Genomic DNA, 20,881 nt, shown 5'->3' with positions numbered 1-20,881 from the left:
CCCTCTCTCTCTGCCTGCAACTGCCCTGCTTGTGCGCTCTCTCTGTCAAATAAATAAATAAAATCTTTAAAAAAAGAAAAAAAAAGTACCTTCTACTCTTTAAATATTTCAACACTGGGGCACCTGGGTGGCTCAGTCATTAAGCGTCTGCCTTCAGCTCAGGTCACGATCCCAGCGTTCTGGGATCGAGCCCCACGTCGGGCTACCTGCTCACGGGAAGCCTGCTTCTCCCTCTCCCACTCCCCCTGCTTGTGTTTCCTCCCTGCTTGTGTTTCCTCTCTCGCAGTCTCTCTCTCTCTCAAATAAATAAATAAAAATCTTTATTTAAAAAATAAATTAAATAAATAAATATTTCAACACTGACACAACTAAGTATGTTTTTGTATAAATGCCAGACATAGAGTAATAATTGTGCATAGGAATGTTAGATTATTTCAGGAAGTGTGGAGACATTACTGTGATGTTTTTTTCTCTAAAAACTCACTTAAAGAATATTTATTAGATTTGTTATTTCAAGATAACTCTAAATATTATCCATTGTAGCTCAGCTCCTTCCATGTGGAGAAGAGTGTTTTAATTATTTTCAGCATTTTACTTAGCATCTAGAATCAGTGAGAATAAGCAGGTCTTATTCAAAAGAGCTGACCCTAAACCAAAGTGCAGACTCCAGTTTTTTGCAGGAACAACTTTTTTCTTGTCCAAAGCAAAACAAAACCAAGAAGCATCAGTTAACTCCATGGTCGTTCCTCTTCCAGCCAAGCCATACAACACACAAAAAATTTTATGTTGGTAATTCTGTCAACCTCTCAGAAAAAGAGTAGGCAGTAAATAAGTTGCCTTCAAGGTACATATGTCTGTATTCATCTACGGAATATCTGATTTTCCTTTACCTTCTTCATCCTAAAAGGAGTCAGACAATTCATGAAGCCTGGATTAATTGGGCTCTATATCATTATTTTCAAAAATCGCTTCATACAGAAAAAAAATTTCCATTTACTGGTACTTCTACCAGGAGTGCATCTGAATTGTTTTTAACCACAGAAACAATATGATTTTATTACGTTAAACCCAACAACCTGTTTATAAAGATAGTGGTTATTTTTGATATGTTGAAGCAGATTTTCCAGATATCCAAAAGTTAATAATTGTACACTAAATCATTGAAAATACAGTCATAACTTTATTGCCTCCTTCCTATTGCTAAAGAATAATACCGATATAGCAGCACATTTTTCTGCCCACGGGTCCTGTCCCCTTGCTCTAATAAAACCAACTTTTTGCACCTAAAAAAAATAAAAGAATAAGACCAATTTATGTCTTTTTTTTTAACTTTAGTAATTCTATCAAAGAAAATTAAGATAATTTATCTCTAATTTGCTATATTAGGTAGATAAAAGTTAACTTAGGTTTGGGTTTATTTTAAAATTTCAGGTATGTTTGAAGTTTTCTTCCTTCATCTGAAGAGAACTAAACTAAAATCTTAACTTACAAGTAAATTTAAAACCAAAGTTCTTTTTTTTTTAAGATTTTATTTATTTATTTGACAGAGACAGCGAGAGAGGGAACACAAGTAAGGGGACTGGGAGATGGAAAAGCAGGCTTCCCATCGAGCAGGGAGCCCAATGCAGGGCTCGATCCCAGGACCCTGGGATCACAACCTGAGCCTAAAGCTGACGCTTAACAGCTGAGCCACCCAGGCGCCCCTAAAACCAAAGTTCTTATTTGTGTACCATAAAGAATCTCAATGCAGACAATATGGATATATATTTTTCTTTATAATTTGTTTCAATAACTTATAAATATTGTGAGAAAAAATATTAATTTCAAAAACCATTATTTACATTTGAAAATTTTCTGTTAGAGAACATGTTCTGCAGAGAAAGTAAGTGAACCCCGATGATGTGACAGCAAAGCAAGTGTGAGTCAACAGTAATGTTCCTAAATGTTCTACACAGACAAACTCTAAAAGCCTGCAGAAACTCTCTTACCCTGAAAGGAAACCATACAGTCTTGACCTTCTTACAGGTCTGGTGATCCAGTTTCTCTACTCATTCTCCTTTACACCTTTGCCTCGGCCAGTGTATTTGACACGTGTACCTCAGCCCCAACTCTGTCTCTTCCCCTCAGCAGCTAGGTTGCTTGCTATTTGGGGCAGTTTCCCCCCTTGTCTCCAGGACCCTCTGACCTTCAGCAGAGTGAGACCACACTAACAACTTGTCTTCTCAGTTTATGTAGCCTGGGGCCAGGACCTAGATAATTGCCAGTTCCAAAGTAAAGGGGCTGTGAGAGAATCCCCCTGGAGACTCACCTCCACTGTATCTGAGTATACATAAAAATTATAAAATAAATGATATTGTACTGTGTCAAACCATTGTTCCCTTGGCCCATTACTCTCTCTTACTGTGACTTTAAGGGTTGTTTGATGGAATAATATCGTGTTCTTCATGATGATATTTTCAAAGGTTAACCTAAATGTCAGCAATATCCCTCTAATAATCTCTCACAGATCTAAAGTGTGTAAGATATTGTTGGGAGAACTTCCCAGCAGTCGTTCCTAGTAGTAAATTGTCCTTTAGATAGTGGCAGAATTGATTATTATCAGTCACCCTGTCTTCTGATTCGACTATCAGCATGTCCTTTTTTTCTGAAGGTCTCTGATACCCAAACTCTGCTGTCCTCTTGTTTCATCAAGCACTCCAAGGTTTCTCAGCCTTGGCACACTGGCATTTTGGGCTAGATAATTCTTTGAGAGAATATGTTGTGTATTGTAGTATGTTTAAAGGTATCCCTGGCCTCTATCCACTCATCCACTGGATGCCACAAGCAGTAATCCCCTCTAGTTGTGACAATCAAAACTATCTTCCAGACATTGCCACTTTTCTCCTGGGGGCCAAAAATCACCCCCTCCAGTTGAGAACTACTGCTCTATTTTAATTTTAAAAATATGTAATATTGTTATGTACATATGTGTGTGTTTCCTTAAATTGCAATTTTTATTTTAAGGTCCTGTTACTGAAATTTTGCCTTCATTTTTCCATTTCTGGAAAGTATCTAAGTAGTGGTGCTAGAGTTATAGACTATCCTACTTAAAAGCAATAGCTTCACATGAAAATATGTCCAGCCGTGAGAGTCAGCAGAAAGAGGGTATGTAAAATGTCTCTCACTTACATGTACATCTGTAGATCGCGCTTGACTAGGATTTATTTCCTTTGCCTTAGAAAGTCACCGTATGCTAATGTTTTTGTCATTACTTAGCAGTCCCAATAATGCCATAATGCTCTCTGATTTTAACATGGTTCTCCTTCAGTTGACATTCTGAACCTTTTTTTTATTTAAAAGTCTCTTTTATCCACACAAACCCTGCATACAATACAACACATTGAAACAGACTTGCTTTTATCAGTCTTCTATAGAACTTTTTTGTGCTTAATGGGCTTTTTCTTTCTTTTTACCCCGGTTTATCTGTGGGTATGCTGAAGTAGCAGCCTCTGTTATACACTGTTGTGTCTTACACAAAGGAAATATAGAATGCTTGATAGACCTCCAGAGGTTGGCACCTCCTTTGTAAAAAAAAATCTGTGCTCGTGTGATACCAGCTTGCAGAGTCACCGACTAGAAAACAGCATCATTCCCAAGATTACTGTAGAAAAACATGCCTAGGTCAAGATCATGAGGCCAAATATTGCCCTATCCTTAAACTCACTGACAGGTGAAAGTCTAAATTACATTTCAAATTGAATTTTCCCATATGAACAATCTTACAGTGTGGGTCACATTTTTTATCACAACTTTGTAATTACCACAAATACCATGTCTAGTTATTCATTCTCTTATAGCTGATAAAGTTTACATTATGTTGTTAAGACAAAAGTGTGTTTTGTGCTCAGATACACGTAGTAGATGTAAAGCTATTAAAAAGATGTAAAGAGCAAAGTTAAAAGCAACATCACTGAACAATTTTGTTTAAACTAATATGGATATATGTGCATATATGTGCATAGTGAAATGATGAGGACTGAGGAATCATTCATTTAGACTGCGGAGGGACTGGCCAGAACCTCCACTTGGTCAGAGAAATCTTCCTCCCGCATAATCTCATGGAATATCCTTTGTCTCTTATTCCGTTTATCACCTGCTACCTCAGCGCCAAGTTATTTGTACATACATTTGCCCTCACTAAATTATGAGACACAGCCTCACTAAGTCTGTTTAGTACTGTTTTTCAGGAGGGAAATTGAAATCCTTCATGGGTAAGTCCAGTAAGAATCGAGATTCAAACCAGAAGAAGGGAAGAAAGCAAGAAAGGGAGGAGATCACAACAATCCATGCTTATTGACTACTAAGCTACACTCACTAAGTCGGCTCCAGACACCCAAGTCCAAAATTAGTCCTTAGCTCTCCTACCCAACAAGTTGCCAATTTGATATATGCCAGGTTAATAGTTCTCAAACTGCTAGGCCTCAGAATCACCTTTTACACTTGTGTAAAAATCTTGGTGCCAGATCCTACCCTCAACATATTTCTGAAAGCCTCCTTGGTAGACACAAGAGTTATGGAATTTTGCTAGAGAAGGCTCTTCCAGTCTCATTAGAGGAATAACATAGCTACCTCAGATCCCATAATCTCTGGATATAAACTCCAAGTTGACCTGACTCTACAGCAGCTTCTAAAGCATTGTCCACACCTGTGTGAAACCAGTGGGAGTCAACTTCCCAGTAGCCCTATTCCCTCCAAAGCCTCCCACCTTAGTACTGTACATATAGAATATTCTCAGTAAATGATTATGATGATTGAGACAGAGCTTCCAAAAACTTCCCAGGTATGTCAGGAATAAGAGAAGGTGAAGAACAGTAAATTGGTGGATATGCAGAAGCCATGCTGAAAAACGTAGAGTGGATTCTGATTTTTCATAGTAGTTGTGTTCTCTGAATTCACCATGAGCACTGAATTAGTGAACACTGAGCCAGTGCTCCTAGGGAAGATACAGGCTTAGGCTCCTGTGAGCCTCTGGTCCTAACATTTTCATCAGCCGGTGTAAAGTGTAAACACATTTTATTTAATATATATTGTTGATTCATTAAAGTTGACTTCCTATCCAGCAGTACTGGATTTGTGCCTGAACAAAGCTCGGTCAACACATGTATTTTATCTAAGGCACATCAGCCTTCTTGCATTTAGTCACACTAGACAACACTTCAGCCCGTTGGTTAGGGATCATTTTAAACCACAGAATCACCAACAAAACACAAAAATGTGAAAAACATAGCCATAAATAGGCCACGAAAGGGTACTTATTTACAGTGTGAAAGCTGAAATTAGAGTGTTTGAACCATGCCAAAGCATTAGAAGTTTCTAGTGTTCCAACTTGAGCTGGGATTGTGTGCATCAGGCAGCTCAAATTTTCAGCACGCTGCCTGTGTGCGTGTGTTTCGATGGCTGTGACAAGCACCGCAGGTATTGATGGGGGTTACAAATGAGCTGTAGTGAGGAGGCGAATTTGCAAACAGGCAATCCACAAATAATGAGGATCAGTTGCATTTTGAAACTTTATGACAAAGTTACATCGTTGTTTCAGAAAACCTATTAAGTCTTTATAATAAAGATGAAGAAGGAAAAGTTCAGGCAAAGGGAGTTGGTTTAAAAGGAAAAAATATAACCTGCTACTTCTAGCACGGCTCATGTGTCCGACTTTTTTCTTCAATTTCTTTCTTCCTCTCTGGATGGAAATAAAAGGGCTAAAGTTCCTTGAAGGCAGGGACCGTGTCATGTTCAGAATCGAATTCCCAGCATCTAGTGCAAAGCAGGTATCCAGTGAATGTTTATTGAGCGATGGAAGGATCCGGTAGACAAATCGGATCAGCTGTGCTGAGGTCATCGTGAGTCTTCCAAGTCAGCCCGGACCCCCGCCGGGGTCCGCTGCGCTGGTGCCGCACGCAGTGGATGTTCAGCAGTGCACAGAGGGCTGCCATGGACTTCATAACACCGTTAGGTCTCCGTCAGCCTCTCCAGGTTCCTTCCTTCATCTCCCATCTCTAAGGAACAGTTCCGTCCCAGAAGAGGAAGTAGATGACCCAAATGATTCTGTAGTTTGCAAGAATTAAAGAAAGAGACACGAGGTGGCATTTTGATGCTTCCTGCCTTCCTGGTTATCTGCAGACATTTTTTCATTCTCTCCAAATCAGGTCACTTGGGGCACCGGGAAATAAATGCATGGAGGCAGCAATTATTTACCAATTTGATGCCAGATGCATGTTAGTATTTGGAGCGTGTGACTGGGCCTACTTCTTTTACCAGTCCCCAGGCTGGGGGGCAAACTAGTTGCCCATTTTTTGTTCTTAGCCTCTGGAATTTTACACTGCCAAAGAAAGTCACGTAATTGTCTCCTACGTGTCTCTGTGGCATGTTTGTGATTGATTCCCAGCCTCAGTGTGGCCCATGGTCTCGATCATCTTTTTTGTTCTTCCTGACTGACTCCCCACCCCATTCTTGACCCCGCTCAGTCACAGTACTGTCCACATTCCTCAGGTCCCTAACCTCTTACTGAAGAGAACTTATCCAACATGAATTTTCTCTACTCCTCTCTCCTTTCTCTGTATTTCTGTTAATTTTGCCTTCCTTCTCCAGCCACTTTCAGATCTCCCACAGAAAGAAGCACCCTTCTTTCTATAGCTGAACCCTCCACTTGTAGTTTTGGCCATCTTCCCCTCCCACATCCTTCTAGCCGCCCCCATCAGGGAGGCCCATCCTCATTCTTCCAGTCCTTCAGCATCTTCATTATTTATTCATTTCATACATACTGAATGCCTGCTGCTTTCCCAGGCACTGTGGTGGAATGTTGTCTGGATGGTAGAATGGCAAATTAAACAAACAGCCCCTCCACTTACAGAAGTTACAGTCTAATGAGTGAAAGTCATTGTAATTAGTGAGTCACAAAAGGAAGCATAGAAGCAGTGAGAGGACAGTGAAGGGAGACTATGAGGCCATGTGGTGAGAAGTAGATGGTTAGTTTTTATGAGGAGGGTACATTTGAGGCGCTAGCAACCACAGGTGCAAAAGCCCTAAAGTGGCCAGAAATGCTCATCAGAAAAATTGAAAAGCCAGCTGGTCACGGGGAAGGGACAAGGGATGAAGCACAGAGTGGAGGGAAGGAACAAACATGGCTGTTAACAGACAATGTAAAGAAATACTTCATACCCCCAACATTCAGGATCATTAACACCACTGTCTCTCTGCTGTTTCTCTCTCCTTTTGTAACACTCCCCTTATGGCTCCTTCCTCCTCCTCTGGCTGAGCCACAGTAAGGCAAGCCTTCTCCAACATACACACTGCTGCATCTTTTCTATTATTTTGTATTTTTCTCTAATGTATTTTTTCTAGATTATCCCTTCTACCCCCATAGTCTCAGATAATACTTTGGTATTTTGAATGTATCAAATTCTACATCTGTAATCCTGGCTCCGATCCTGAATCCCCAGGTGTATTTCTAACTGCGTCCCAGAAATTTTTATGTAGATATCATTCTGGAATCTCTAGTCTAATATGCCCATCATCTGCCCTCATTTTCAGGGAGTTCTCTCTTGAAAGAGCTGGCAGGTAGTCAAACATCACGGGTTTTTGCAGCACAAGAGGATGATAGACTTCTACACAAAATGCAAGAACAGACAGAAATGGTCCCTGACCTAAGCTTACTGAGGTCAGTAGAGCTTTCTAGAAGAATCGATTTCTAAATTGAGTTTCACAGGAGGAAGGGCATTCCTGGCAGATTGAGCAGATCCATGCTAAGACATGGTGCATGGGGGCTGCCACAAATATTGCATCATGGCTAACGCTTGGGAGGCAAAGTTTAAAAACAAACTCCTGGACCTGAGCAAGTAGACAGGATAAGGTCCCTGTATGACATGTTAAGAAGCTGGGTTTTATCCTGCAGGTAGTAGGGAGCCACTGAAGAATTTAAAGCATGGAAGATAGCATGATCGAATTGGTTGTTTCAAAAGCTTACTCTTGGAGCACCTGGGTGGCTCAGTCCGTTAAGCGTCTGACTTTTGGTTTTGGCTCAGGTCATGATCCTCAGGGTATAAGATCAAATCCCGCGTTGGGCTCCGTGCTGGGTACAGAGCCTGCTTAGGATTCCCTCTCTCTCTCCTTCTCCCTTTGCGCCCCCCTCCCCCACTCACTCTTTCTAAAAAACAAACCAAAAAAGCTCACTGTAGAAACTTTGAAAAAACTGGAAAACAATACCGAAGGAACTAAGCAGGAGAAGCTGTTGGAATAATCCAAGCCAAATACAGTGAGACACTAGGACGTGGTGACCCAATGGATGTGAAGGTAAAGGAGACGTCTGGGTTTCTGATTTGACCATCTCGGTGTGTAAGAGTATAAGAAACACTTCAGTTTGAGACTCACAAAGTTGGCAGTGTCCGTGTGGCAGCCAGTTGCAGATATCTTACTGACATCGATGGAACTCAGGAGAGATCTGCTGAAAACTCAGACTTGCTAGGTAGTTTTGATGAAACTGTGTTTTCAGAAAAAATTGTGTTTACAAAATGTGCTGAAAAGTGGCAATTGCCAAATCACTTTGAAGAAAACTTGAGACCTGGTTTCATGGTGTTGATTTGGAAGTCGTTAGCCTAAACACACAGGTTAAAGGCATGGAAACAGCGGAATATAAAGAGTGGAAAGGACAAAGGCAGGAGTATTAGGGATGCCAGTTTTTTTTTTTTTTTTTTTTAGAGTGAGCTGAGAGAAGAGAGCCTGGGAAGGATATTGCCTTGAAACGGCTCCCTGGTCCCAGCCTCCAGCAGTCTTCACTCTTCCATTCTCCAGTCCTTAAAGCACCTGTTCCCTGCCTACCACAGAGGCGATACCTTGCTAAAATAGAAATCAAGTCGTGACTTACCAGCTCAGAAATCTTAGTTGGCCCTACACTTGTCTATAAAGTCCGAATCTCGTAAATGCTTATCTAGATCCCACACCATGAACGTTGAATTGAGTTCTGACCTACTTCTCTTCATCTTCTAAAACAACCTCTGGAGTAGGCTGCCCTGCAGACATTCCTCAAGCCTCTGCTTGCCCTGTTTTCTGGAACTATATAGTTTTTTTTGCTTCTCTAGTTATCAGAATTTCAGTTCATCTCTTTAAGATCTCACTAAATGCCCCCTCCTCTGTGAGTCCTTCTCAAAAACCTCAAGTTACAATTCAAGGCTACTGTTCCTTTATTTCCAAGCATTTTCTTTTTACCTTTATCATAACGTTTATCCCCTGGTTGTATCCACATCATTCCCCATTCGATCCTAAACTCCTACTGCCTACTGAGCTTTGTACCCCCAGGACGTCTAGCACAGTGCCTCACTTACAGAGTGGGGTTTCATAAATATCTGTTGTTTTTTTAATTGGCACGGTTAGTACCAAAAACTACAAGCCATGAACCAAGATGAAGACCTTTGCTTTTTGTTTTAATATATTTCTAGAAACTGCGTCTTGATGCAGGAGACTGTTTTGTCCTTAAGGAAAAGCATTATGATTCATCAAGTATAATTCACATAATCAATAATAAATTCTAAAATCAAAGAATCAACAGCAAATTTATATGAATATATAATATTGCAAAATTGTGCTCCTGGAAACAGAATTTTAGCAACAGAGGAAATCTGGAAGAGCTTGTGTAGTCCAGTGATCTATTGGCTCTGTAGACCCCTACTCTTTAGGGCTCTGGGGAGTAGGGCTGGGAAGACAGGGTTTGCCTGGCCACCAAACCTAGCTTCACCTACAGTAATTCTATGCTTAAGTGTTTATATACGAGGCCCAAAACTGTTCTGAAAACCAGTTTTGATGTTAAATCAGTTTGAAAAAACAGAATTACAGCCTTCAGGCGACTTCTGTAACCTTGGTGACTCTGGGCCTCCATTTCCTCATCTGTAAAATACAAGAATGGTGCTGTGGTTGTTCCTGCTTTTATTCTGAGCGCCATCTGTTCATTTTCAAGTAAAAAACAGATCCCAAGAGAAGTTAAGTGGCTTATGCTCAGGCCACACAGAAAGTTAATGACAGAACCAAGACTGGAACTTAACCACCAGCTCTGGTGGTGGTTGTTTTCCTCTCTCTCTTTTTTAAAAATCCCTGCAAAGTGGGTATAAGTAAATTATAGGTATTAAAAATATGGACAAGGTAGAAGATATCGGGAGGTATTATAAACGGCACATAGATATAGAGCTATACTGTGTCAAAAATTTGCCTGACTTAAAGCTCACTGGTGTGCAAGCTACAGCGGACATCGATTGAACATTCACCTAATTTTACATTTGTTCCTCAAGTTTACAGAAATATTTGGGTGAGTTGTCTGCATGGCCCATTTCTCTTTTACAAAGCTGTTTATGAGTTGTTTTCTTCTTGGTGAATCTCCATGTAATCAGTGGAGGCACTTAAAATCATGCCATTAATCATTCCTTTCATGTTTACGTTTCACTGCATCTAAATTTAAAAGCATCACTGAGAAGCTGGAAGGTTTGGGAAGCAGGAGCCTCTGGATTCTGGTCCTTTTATTCATCTCCTCTGCTTTGCTCATCTTCCTCTCTTCATCCCCTCCTCTCCAAATCAAGGGTGTCCGTGAAGAGGAAACAAAGTCACAAAACGACTGTGAGAGGTGTGCGTGGACAGGAGGGAAAGAAGGGCAGTCATGCTCCTTGGCCTTGTTGATGGTGGGGGGTGCTTATGGGCTGATTGTATTATAGCGTTGGGGGCTTTTTTGTTAAAAGAGAAAATGAAACAGAATAGCTCACAGAGACACCTCCTCCTTCCCCCTCCTCCTGCCTCCATGAGTAACTACCCATATGGCGCGCTGCTGCTGAGACCAAGGAATGAGTGAGGAAAGGTGTTTAGAAGTGGAATATTGGTCCGAATTAAATAAGTGTCCTTTAACAAATGAGTGTTTAAACTTCATAATGTGGATACCCTATTAACTTAGGATTCATAGGATTTGAACACAATTTAAGCCACCTTTGCATCATGAAAAAGGACTTGAATGTGCCAGTTATTCTAACACAGTAATACAGTAGGAAAGGTGGCTGGGCACTGTTAAACCCACTTCAGACAAACTTTTTGAGGACATGACAGCATCCATTTCACATGAACAGACTATTAAAAGCAGGTTTGGTAAGACCTACACGTGACAATATGTTGTTACTCATTTGTCAAGGTCACAAATAATTAAAAGTAACATCGATTTAACATTATTTATAAGTTTCCGACTTCTCTTCCCTCAGCCTCTGGAGTAGGTTCAGATTCTGATTAGAACTGTTATGTTGAGGGTTTTTTTTTTTTAATCCAGAATTTTACAAAGTTTCACACATTATACATACATTTATGGTGAGACGTTGCCGTGGGCAAAGAGATAGAAGTAATACTTAGACCATGTAAAAAATAAAATTAATTTGATTGCTATGTTTGGAATTTATTTCTTAAGTCTGGGGCAAAACTAAAGAAATTCGGTTATAATTGATGCTTTCTGAGTTTAGAGTTTGATGGTTTTCTTTGCTTCTTGCTCTATTGCATTGAGGACATGTAGACTGTTCTGCAATCTGAAATAGTCCTTGAATTGAAGTTTTTCATGTGTTTGTACTTTTTTTCCCCAAACGCATTTGAACTGAGTCGGATCATCTTCACCGGTAAAGAAAAATCAAGGTGTTACTGGTTCTTTTGTTGTTTTGTGAAATTGGGTCACTTGCTACAACATCCACCTTTCACCACCAAGTCTTTTTGCTCTTTTATTCTTGTTTTTATGATATGCTTAATTTAAAGCTGTACAGAGAGCAAAATATGACATAATTATGATCCAGAAAACAATATCCTTTTGAAATCTTCATGGTAAGTAGTACTTGTTTTAAGATATTCAGTGCCAAATCTTGCAGAAATCTGCTGGTGGAGCAGGAAATCTACGAAGCGAAACAAGCTACAGGAAAGATAAGAAAGGGAAAGTAGTAGTTACTCAAACAACTTAAGCCTGAAAGAAAAAGTTGGACTCCTTTTCTTTCATTTCATTTTGATTTTTTATTTTCTGAGGGTTTTTTTTAATTTAAATAATCAAGTAGATATGGTATATCCCTTTCGTTTGTACATAACTCACAACTTCAACATAAGAACAATGTATATTTTCTATGTGAATTTTATTTTTTTTTAAAGATTTTATTTATTTATTCGACAGAAATAGAGGCAGCCAGCGAGAAACAGAACACAAGCAGGGGGAGTGGGAGAGGAAGAGGCAGGCTCATAGCAGAGGAGCCTGATGTGGGGCTCGCTCCCATAACGCCGGGATCACGCCCTGAGCCAAAGGCAGAAGCTTAACTGCTGTGCCACCCAGGCGCCCCTCTATGTGAATTTTAAATGAATTCTTTCCCTAACATGTAATCATCTCTAAAAAATCATTTGTAGTGAATTTTATAGCAACATTGGTACTTTCATCTGGGGTTAATGCTCGAATCCCAGAGGAACCCTCTCACAAGACCCTCAGTATAATCTGCATCACTGAAGTGCTTATTAATTTGTTTTCCTCAGGAAGGGGCCATCAGTAAAATACATACTGAACAAATTTTATAGAAGACTGAGTTTTCAGATGCAAAATTTTACATATAGCTCCATGATTACCATCACTATGAAAATATAAATTGCACCCAAAAGAGGAGCAAGGAAAGCTGCAACGATGAAAGATAAATTTAGAACTTAAGCGATCTCTACAGAGTATTTCTAGATAACTGAGACTGATCCACACCTGACTTTCTTGCCACATCCCTGCAAACTGACTGCAGGTATAAAGAGGGCTCAGATGATCTGGAGAACCAGTTCCTTGGTTTCCCATAGGAGTGAAGAAACAATGCTGATAGACATTTATGTTCAGAATGGGCACGCTCTCTCATTCAGCAAGTTGTGAGTATTGCCTGCGCTGTCTTCACCTAGTCTTTCCTTACCCATTGTTGTTCTTCTTTCACAGCAGCCAGTCATTAAGGACAAGTCCCAGGATTTCAGACTGGGCTCGGAGTCCATGACACAGTAAGCAACTTTTCCTCCTAAATAATTTGCGATGATTATTGGGTTTTTTTTTTTAAGGACAATATCTCCATTTCTCTTTTTATGACATTACACCAAAAGTTCAATTTCAGATCATTGATTTTTTGAAAGGGTTAAGTTGGACTATGAGGATGTCTATAACTAAGTTACAAGAAATAATATTAAATAAAATTAACACGCTAAATTTTTGTTTTTGTGGACCTACTTTGTCTTTTATTTTTGAGTAACACTTTATTTTTTTAAAGATTTTATTCATTTATTTGAGAGAGAGAGAGAGACCGTGTGGGAATCCCAAGCAGACTCCCCACTGAGTAAGGAGCCAAGGGGGCTTGATCCCGTGATCCTGAGATCATGACCTGAGCCAAAATCAAGAGTCAGACACTCAACCAACTGAGCCACCCAAGCATCCCTGTTTGAGTAACATTTTAAAATGACATTAACTGAAAATAAGTAGATGATGTGGTTAAAAAAAAATATATGAAATATCTATTTTGAGGCACTAAAGAAAAGCGCTAATACCCAAAACATTATCATTGTGTATTTTCTATAAATGAGTAATATATTTAAGCAATTTATTTTGAGGTATTTATTTTAAAGATCACTAGGAAGTTTTTGTATTTTTATTTGATACTCGCTGTGTCACTTAATACATAAATAGAAAATCCCTTTTACCTCAAAAAAATAACATCAAAAAACTTCCCAGAATATTTCTCATTTTTTTTATCACTGCAGATCATTTTGTACCTAACTTTCAGCCCAAACTTCATATTCACACATCACTAGCAAACTAACACATGAGTGTAACAGCCTTGAACAGCCTAGATACCTGTCCTGCCCTCCTGTTCAACCACCACCATCCCCTCATATGCATATGAGTATATGCTTATATACAAATGCACCCGGATGATCCCTGCTGAATTTCCTTCAGGAACATAGTTGTTCAAGTTAACCCTGCTACCCGCTTTTGACCTTTTGAAGAATAATATGTCTCTTTCAGTTCAAAAATTCTGATGTAGGTGACAGTCTAATTTACAGGAATTATCAAATAAACTCATGCGTTATCTCATGAGAAACGTTTCATTCTACAGAGGAAAGATAAATAAAATTTTTAAATGGTGCTTTAAAGAGTCACAGAATCATGACCTAGAAGATTCCTTAGAAATTCCACATCCCCTCTGTGTTCTAGTCAAGAAAACTAAGGGCGAAAGCCTTGCATAAATTTCACAGGGCTTGTCTGTGTCAGCGCACAGGCCAGCACTGAAAAGCCCAGACTGCTGCAGTGTGTGTGTGTGTGTGTGTTTGTTTTTAAATCGTATTTAGTGTTGTCAGGCTTCTTGGTAAAATACCATTTTCCTGGAAGCCTAAAAATCTTTCTTTCTGAAAGAGAAAATCTATTGATGATGCTCTAACTACCTATAGGCCTGTATCATCACTTCAGAGCACAGTCACTCACATTATCCCATTTGATTCCCACCATTTCCCTGCAGACCCGTATCCTGACCCCTGTCTTACATATGCAGAAACAAGATCTTCGAGGCTGGGACTTGTTTCAGGTCACTGTGGGTACTAAGTGGCAGACCCGGTTCCAGAACACAGGTCCTCTGTTTCCTAATCTCCTTTTTTTTCCAGGCTTTCCTGTCGCCAGTCATAGGATACACACACACATCCCGGGTTTTTCCGGTTTTTATTCTTGTTACATCTGCCAGGAAAGTTTTCAGTTCCATTCTCCAAAAAAGTGAAATTTTATATAATGATAATACAGTTATTGCCCCTAAGGAGTTTATACTCAATGACAGATTATATATATATTAAAGTACCCTGGAACAATGAGGACAAACTGTTTCAGCAACCAAAAAATAACCATATTCAATACATTATGGCAACAGTGTTCTTGGCGTTTTTAAGCATGTCTTATAAAAATTAATAGAACTTTTACCTAAAATGAAAATGAGAGACTGTAGTCACTCTGACTGCATTGGATACCTATTTTCAAGTGATAACAGAGATCCAACCACACCATGCTCTCCTGATTCAAGTTTAAAGAAAAAAAAACAAAACTCACAAAACATCCCAGCTTCTAAAGGCTGAGATGGTAGCTTGACTTTTCCTTTTGAGCATAGAGCACTTACCAAGCTTCTGAAAATAAATTTTCGTGAGAAGTTCAGATATGTCTAAATGCTCAAGTTCATCTGCAGCCTTTGGGCTTTCCCTATACTAGTAATTTCTTAGAAGTAAGGATGAATTAAGATGCATTTCTCATGACCTGAAAACTGTAGGCGAGTTGAAGGTGAAAATATTATAGCCCACTATGTACAAATAAGTCATTTCTTTATTTCTTTAATTTATCTAAGTGAGTCCATTCTACCCAAGTAAATGGACAGAGGCTCATTTTTGTGTTTCTTTGCAGTCTTGCCATTCAGTTTGCAACATCTGCTTATTTAGTTGGTTGACCAGAATATATAAATAAGCCATGCAGGACTACCTCTTACCACTTCCACTTGAATTTCTTGTCGTGTTTATTCTTTCTTATTTTTTTTTAGAAATGTCAAGCACTTCTGTGCAAGTAATTTTTACGCATTTTAGTAAAGCTACACTTCCTTTTTAAGATTATCAAGAAGAAACTCCAGAGGGTTAATTTAACAAAGGCATTTTCTTAAAAGTCTTTGACTTTCACCCTTTGTACCTCATGCCCTTCTGATGTTATTATCTGCTGCCTAAGTCAGAGTTTGTAATGAAATTTCTGTAAATATGTTACAATCCTTAATAAGTAGTATTGATATTCCTTGTCATTAGTCTGTTTTTAACTTGTGTTTGTTAGGGCCTTTTTTTTAAATATAGAATGTTTTATTTCATTAACAGTTTTGATCAGAGAAAAGTTAATTCAGATGGTCAATCATATTAGAGTCCTTTATGAACACTCAAATGTGAACTTGAATGAATGAATGAAATCTCTTCTTAACAGAGTAGAGCCATAAGGGTTAATTCTAAGTATGTTGTCAATCCCCCACTATGTATTGATTCCGTCTTTGTAATAATCCCATTCCAGACACCCTCAAGTTTCTTTTCCTGTCCATGAGAAGGAAGTAGTTTATCTTTTTTCCCTAAAATACCCTATTGTTTGCAACCTTTTTTTTTTTTCAGGTTCTTACTTTATCCATTTTTCAGCCTTTTTCTTATGCCTCCCCTTTGTGAGATCAGACCCATCCGTTGTCAGGTGTGTGGCATCACAGTGTTCTTTATATATTTAATATGTTCTTCATCAGGTACATGATTTGCAGATATTTCCCCCCAGGCGCCGTTTTCCCTTTTCATTCTCTTGACAGTGGCTTTCAAAGAGCAAGCTTTATTTCGATGAAGTCCAATTTATCAATTTTTTTCTTTTATGAATCATGCTTTAGTTATAGTATCTAAGCAGCCTTTACCTAAGTCACAAAAGTTTTCTCCTATGTCTTCTTATAAAAGTTTTATAATTTCAGTTTTTATATTTAAGTCTATGACCTGTTTTGTGTTAATTTTTATATATGGTATGAGATTTGGATCAGAAGGTTTATTTTTTTTCCTTTGCATATCTGGTTGTTCCAGCACCATTCATTGAAAAAACAATCCTGCCTCAGATGAATGGCCTTCTTGCACTTCGTGAAAATCGGTTGTCAGTATATGTGTGGGTTTGTTTCCGGACTCTCTGTTCTGATCCATTGATCTACTTTTCTGTCTTTACATCAGTAACACATTTTCTGATTACTACAGTTTTATGATATGTCTTGGAACTGGATATTTTTGGTCCTCCAACTTTGTCCTTTTTTAATGTTGGTTTGGCTATTCAAGGTCCTTTTTATGTCCACATGAATTTTAGAATAAGCTTGTTCTACAACAGAGGCTACTAGAGTTTCAACTGGCATTGCCTTGAATCCACAGATGAGTATGGGGAGAACTGTCAAGTTAACAATGTTGAGTAATCTGACTCATTAATATGATATATTTCTTCATTTATTGAGATCTTCTTTAATTTCTCTCAGCACTGTTTTTTGGGTTTGGTTTTTTTTTTTTTTAGTTTTCAGGGTACAAGTCCTACACATATTTGGCTCATTTATTCCTGAGTATTTCATATGTAGATGATATTATTTTCCAATTTCAGTTTATAATTGTTTGTTGCTCATTTATAGAAATACTACAGATTTTTGTATGTTGAACTTGTACTATGCCATCTTACTAAAATGTCTTTTTAGTTTTAGTAGCTTTTCAGTATATTTTACTAGATTCTCTACATAGACATTCAAGCAAATAAAAACCAGTTTAATTTCTTCCTTTCCAAACTGGATGCCTTTTATTTTTATTTTTATTCTTGTATCTTTGCCTTATTGCATGGGATAAATCTCCAGTATGGTGTTACAATGTCAAATAGAAATGATGAGAGTACATAGTGTTATCTTCTTCATGACCTTATGGGTAATGAGTGGGAAAGCATTTAGTCTTTCACCATTAAGTATGATTTTATCATAGGTTTTTAAATAAATGTCCCTTATCAGGTAATTTCCTTCATTTCCTGGTTTCCAAAGAGTTTGTATCAGGAATGGATGTTGGGTTTTCGTCAAATGCTCTTTCTGTAGCTATTAAAATAATCACATGATTTGTCTTTATTAATTTATGTTAATATGGTAAATTACATTGATTTTCAAATTTAAACTAACCTTTCCTTGTTAGGATTAACCCTGTTTAGTCATGGTATGTTATCATTTTTATAAATTGGTGAACTTGATTTTCTAAAATTTAATTTAGAACTTTTTTGTATTTTGTTCATGAGACATATGGGTCTATAGTTTTCTTGTAATGTCTCAGTCTGATTTGGTATCATGGGAGGCCGGCTTCATGGGTAGAGTTAGGAAGAATTCCTACCTCTTCCATTTTCTGGAAGAGTCTATGTAGATTTGGTATTTCTTTATTTTATAATTTTTATTTCTTCATTGATACTCTCTATTTGCTGACATGATTTCCTTTAGTTCTTTGAACATATTTATTATGGAGGATTTCAAGTCTTTGTCTAGAAAGTCCAATGTGTAGACTTCCTAAGGGACAGTTTCTGTTGATTGCTTTTTTTTTCCCCTTTGTATGGGCCATACTTCTTGTTTCTTTGTATGTCTTGTAATCTTTTGTTGAAAACTGGACATTTTAAATGCTATAATATGACAACTCTGGAAATTAGATTCTTCCCTTCCCTGAGGTTTGTTGTTGCTACTTATTGTAGTTGTTCTTTGTTAAATAAATAACTTCTCTGAATAAATTCTATAATGCTATAATGTTTTGCCACTGAAGTTTTTGCTTGGTTAGATTAGTGATTAGCTAATTGGACAAAGATTTCCTTAAACACCTGGAACCAGTAAGTCTCCCAGGTTTGCTAAGGGGTTCTCTTGGGGTATTGTGCACCCCTTCAATATTTAGCCAAGCAATTGACAACTCTGTCTTAGCTTTCACTTCCTGTTAGCACAGAGCATTAAGATCAGTCAGAAGTAAAGGCATAAGGCCTTCTTAGGCCTCTGCTGTGCATGCACATAACCCTACACATGTGAGACCTTCTAGACTCTCAGAAATATGTCCGAGCTTTTTGAGACCCCTGTGGACATCTTACTTCCCCAGCTTTTCCTTTTCAGCTTTTTAGTTAGTCTATTGCTTGACTACTGTTATCCATCACTCAGGCAGCCACGAAGTTAACTATAATTGTTTTCAACAAGCGCCTCCCAGGGAAAAGGCAAACTCTGAGATAGGTCAAATACAGACAGCCTTACAAGTTCTTTGGTATCTTCCAAAGAACCACCAGACAGATCAGGTAAAGACAGTGCTTTGGAAATGAGGCTTTGAAAGAGCTCCATCCCTGTTCCGTGCCTTCCAGTAGCTGCCAGGCTGCTGGCTTTCACCATAAATGCAGGCTTTTCTTTTTCAAGGTCTCCACAGAGCCAACAGTGGGGGGTGGGACTAGGTCAAGTTGAAATGCCACAAAGCTCACCAGATCCTAACCAAGATTCAACCATTTTTCTTGAATAAACATTCCCCAGTTGCCACAAGCTTTTGGCTAATTTACAGGATTCTGAAAAAATTGATTCTAACCATTTTTGCCAGTTTTCTCCTAGCTTATTTGGAGAAGAGAATATTCAGAAGTCCTCAGCTCCACCACTTTCACAGACATCATTTTATTTCTTCTTCAAATATTGGGTAAACTCACCATTAAAGCTGTCTGGTTCTGGAATTTTCTTTTTTGGAAGATTTTTAACTACAAGCTCAATGTATTTAATAGAAGTAGAGCTATTAAGGTTATCTAGTTCTTCTTGTATAGACTTTGATAGTTTGTTTCTTTCAAGGAATTTGTCCATTTCACTAAAGCAGTTGAATTGATTTACATAAAGTTCATAATATTACCTCATTATCTGTTCAATATTAAAAGAATCTGTAGTACTGTTGCATCTCTCTAATCTCTGGTGTCAGTAATTTCTTTCTTTTTTTTTTCAATCAGCCTGACTAATGGTTTATCAATTTTATTGATCTTTTCAAAGAATCGGCTTTTTGTTTCACTGATTTCTGTTTATTGTTTATTTTCTATTTCATTGATTTCCATTCTAGTTTTTATTTCAGCTTATTTTGGATTTAATTTGTCCTTTTTGTAGTTTTTTTAAAGTGGAAACTGTGGTCATTGATTTAACACCTTTCTTCTCTCCTAATATAACATGTATTGCTATAAATTTCCCACTATGCAGAGCTTGAATAATATTGCACAAATTTTGATATGTTGTTTCCTTTTCATTTCTTTCAAAGCACTTTAATTTTCCTTCAGATTTCTTCTTTGACCTATGGGTTACTTGGAAGTGGGTCATTTCATTTCCAATGTTAGCAAGTTTTGCAGAGATCGTTCTGTTACTGATTTCTAATTCCATAGTGGTCAGAGAACATACTATACTCTGTATGACCCAGATCTTTTTAAATTTATTAAGAACTGCTTTGTGACTCTTAATATGGTGTCCCTTGGTAAAAATTTTTAGTACCCTTGAAAAGAATGCATATTATGCATTTGTCTTACCTGAAGTATTCTTTTATAAATAAATTGGATCACATGGGCTAATAGTTGTTTATATCTTATGTTGCCTCACTGATTTTCTGTGTACCTGTTCCATTATTGAGAGTAGGGTATTGAAGTCTTCAACTAATATTGTGGGCTTGTTTTTTTTTTTTCATTCTTGTAGCTCTGTTAGTTTTTGCATCTCTGTATTAGATGTCCATATATTTAGGATTGCTATGTCTTCTTGAAGGATTGACACTCTTTTATTAAATGACTATTTCTGGTCATATTCTTTGTTCTGAAGTCTCCTTCATTTAATATTAACAAAGTTTCTCCAGCTTTCTTTTAGTAGTGTTAGAATGGTGTATGTGTTTTCATACATTAAATATAAAGATGCAAATAGGTTGAGAATTAAAGCATGTGTCTTATAGGCAGCTGAGTCATGCTCATTTTATCCAATATGACCATTTTAGCCTTTTAATTAGGGTAATTAGGTAAATGTTTATATTTAATATGATTATTAATATGGATGAATTTTAGTCTATTATACTGCTTTTTTATTTTCTATTTGTCTCATTGGTTCTTTTGTCATCTTTTCCTGCTTTTCTTTTAGATTATGTTTTATCTATTTTATCTTGCTTGCTAGCTTAATATCTATAATGTTGGGTTTAGCTATTTTAGTGATTTTTTTTTAGGGTTTATAATACAAATCTTTATCACACAGTATATCTTCAGGAGCTTTAAGATGGTACACTTGCCTCCTGATCTTGATGCTTTTTCATG

The 20,881-nt window shown here is 37.8% G+C and overlaps 1 protein-coding gene across 6 annotated transcripts in view; it reads left to right on the top strand.

Annotated features, from left to right (window-relative positions):
- AHI1 (Abelson helper integration site 1) overlaps positions 1-20,881 on the top strand; it is a 215,374-nt gene that overhangs the window by 175,925 nt on the left and 18,568 nt on the right. For 3 of the 6 annotated variants that reach the window (XM_034669175.1, XM_034669176.1, XM_019795062.2), the window contains one exon: positions 12,980-13,038. In XM_034669175.1, the coding sequence (XP_034525066.1) occupies positions 12,980-13,038 (59 nt within the window). Of the gene's footprint in view, positions 1-12,979; positions 13,040-20,881 lie in introns of those variants that run through there. The other 3 variants (XR_004628145.1, XM_034669174.1, XR_004628144.1) reach the window with 2 other exon arrangements.

The sequence above is a fragment of the Ailuropoda melanoleuca genome, chromosome 10 (genome assembly GCF_002007445.2).
Source record: "Ailuropoda melanoleuca isolate Jingjing chromosome 10, ASM200744v2, whole genome shotgun sequence".
Classification (NCBI taxonomy): domain Eukaryota; kingdom Metazoa; phylum Chordata; class Mammalia; order Carnivora; family Ursidae; genus Ailuropoda; species Ailuropoda melanoleuca.
This window is presented reverse-complemented; position numbering and strand designations above follow the sequence as displayed.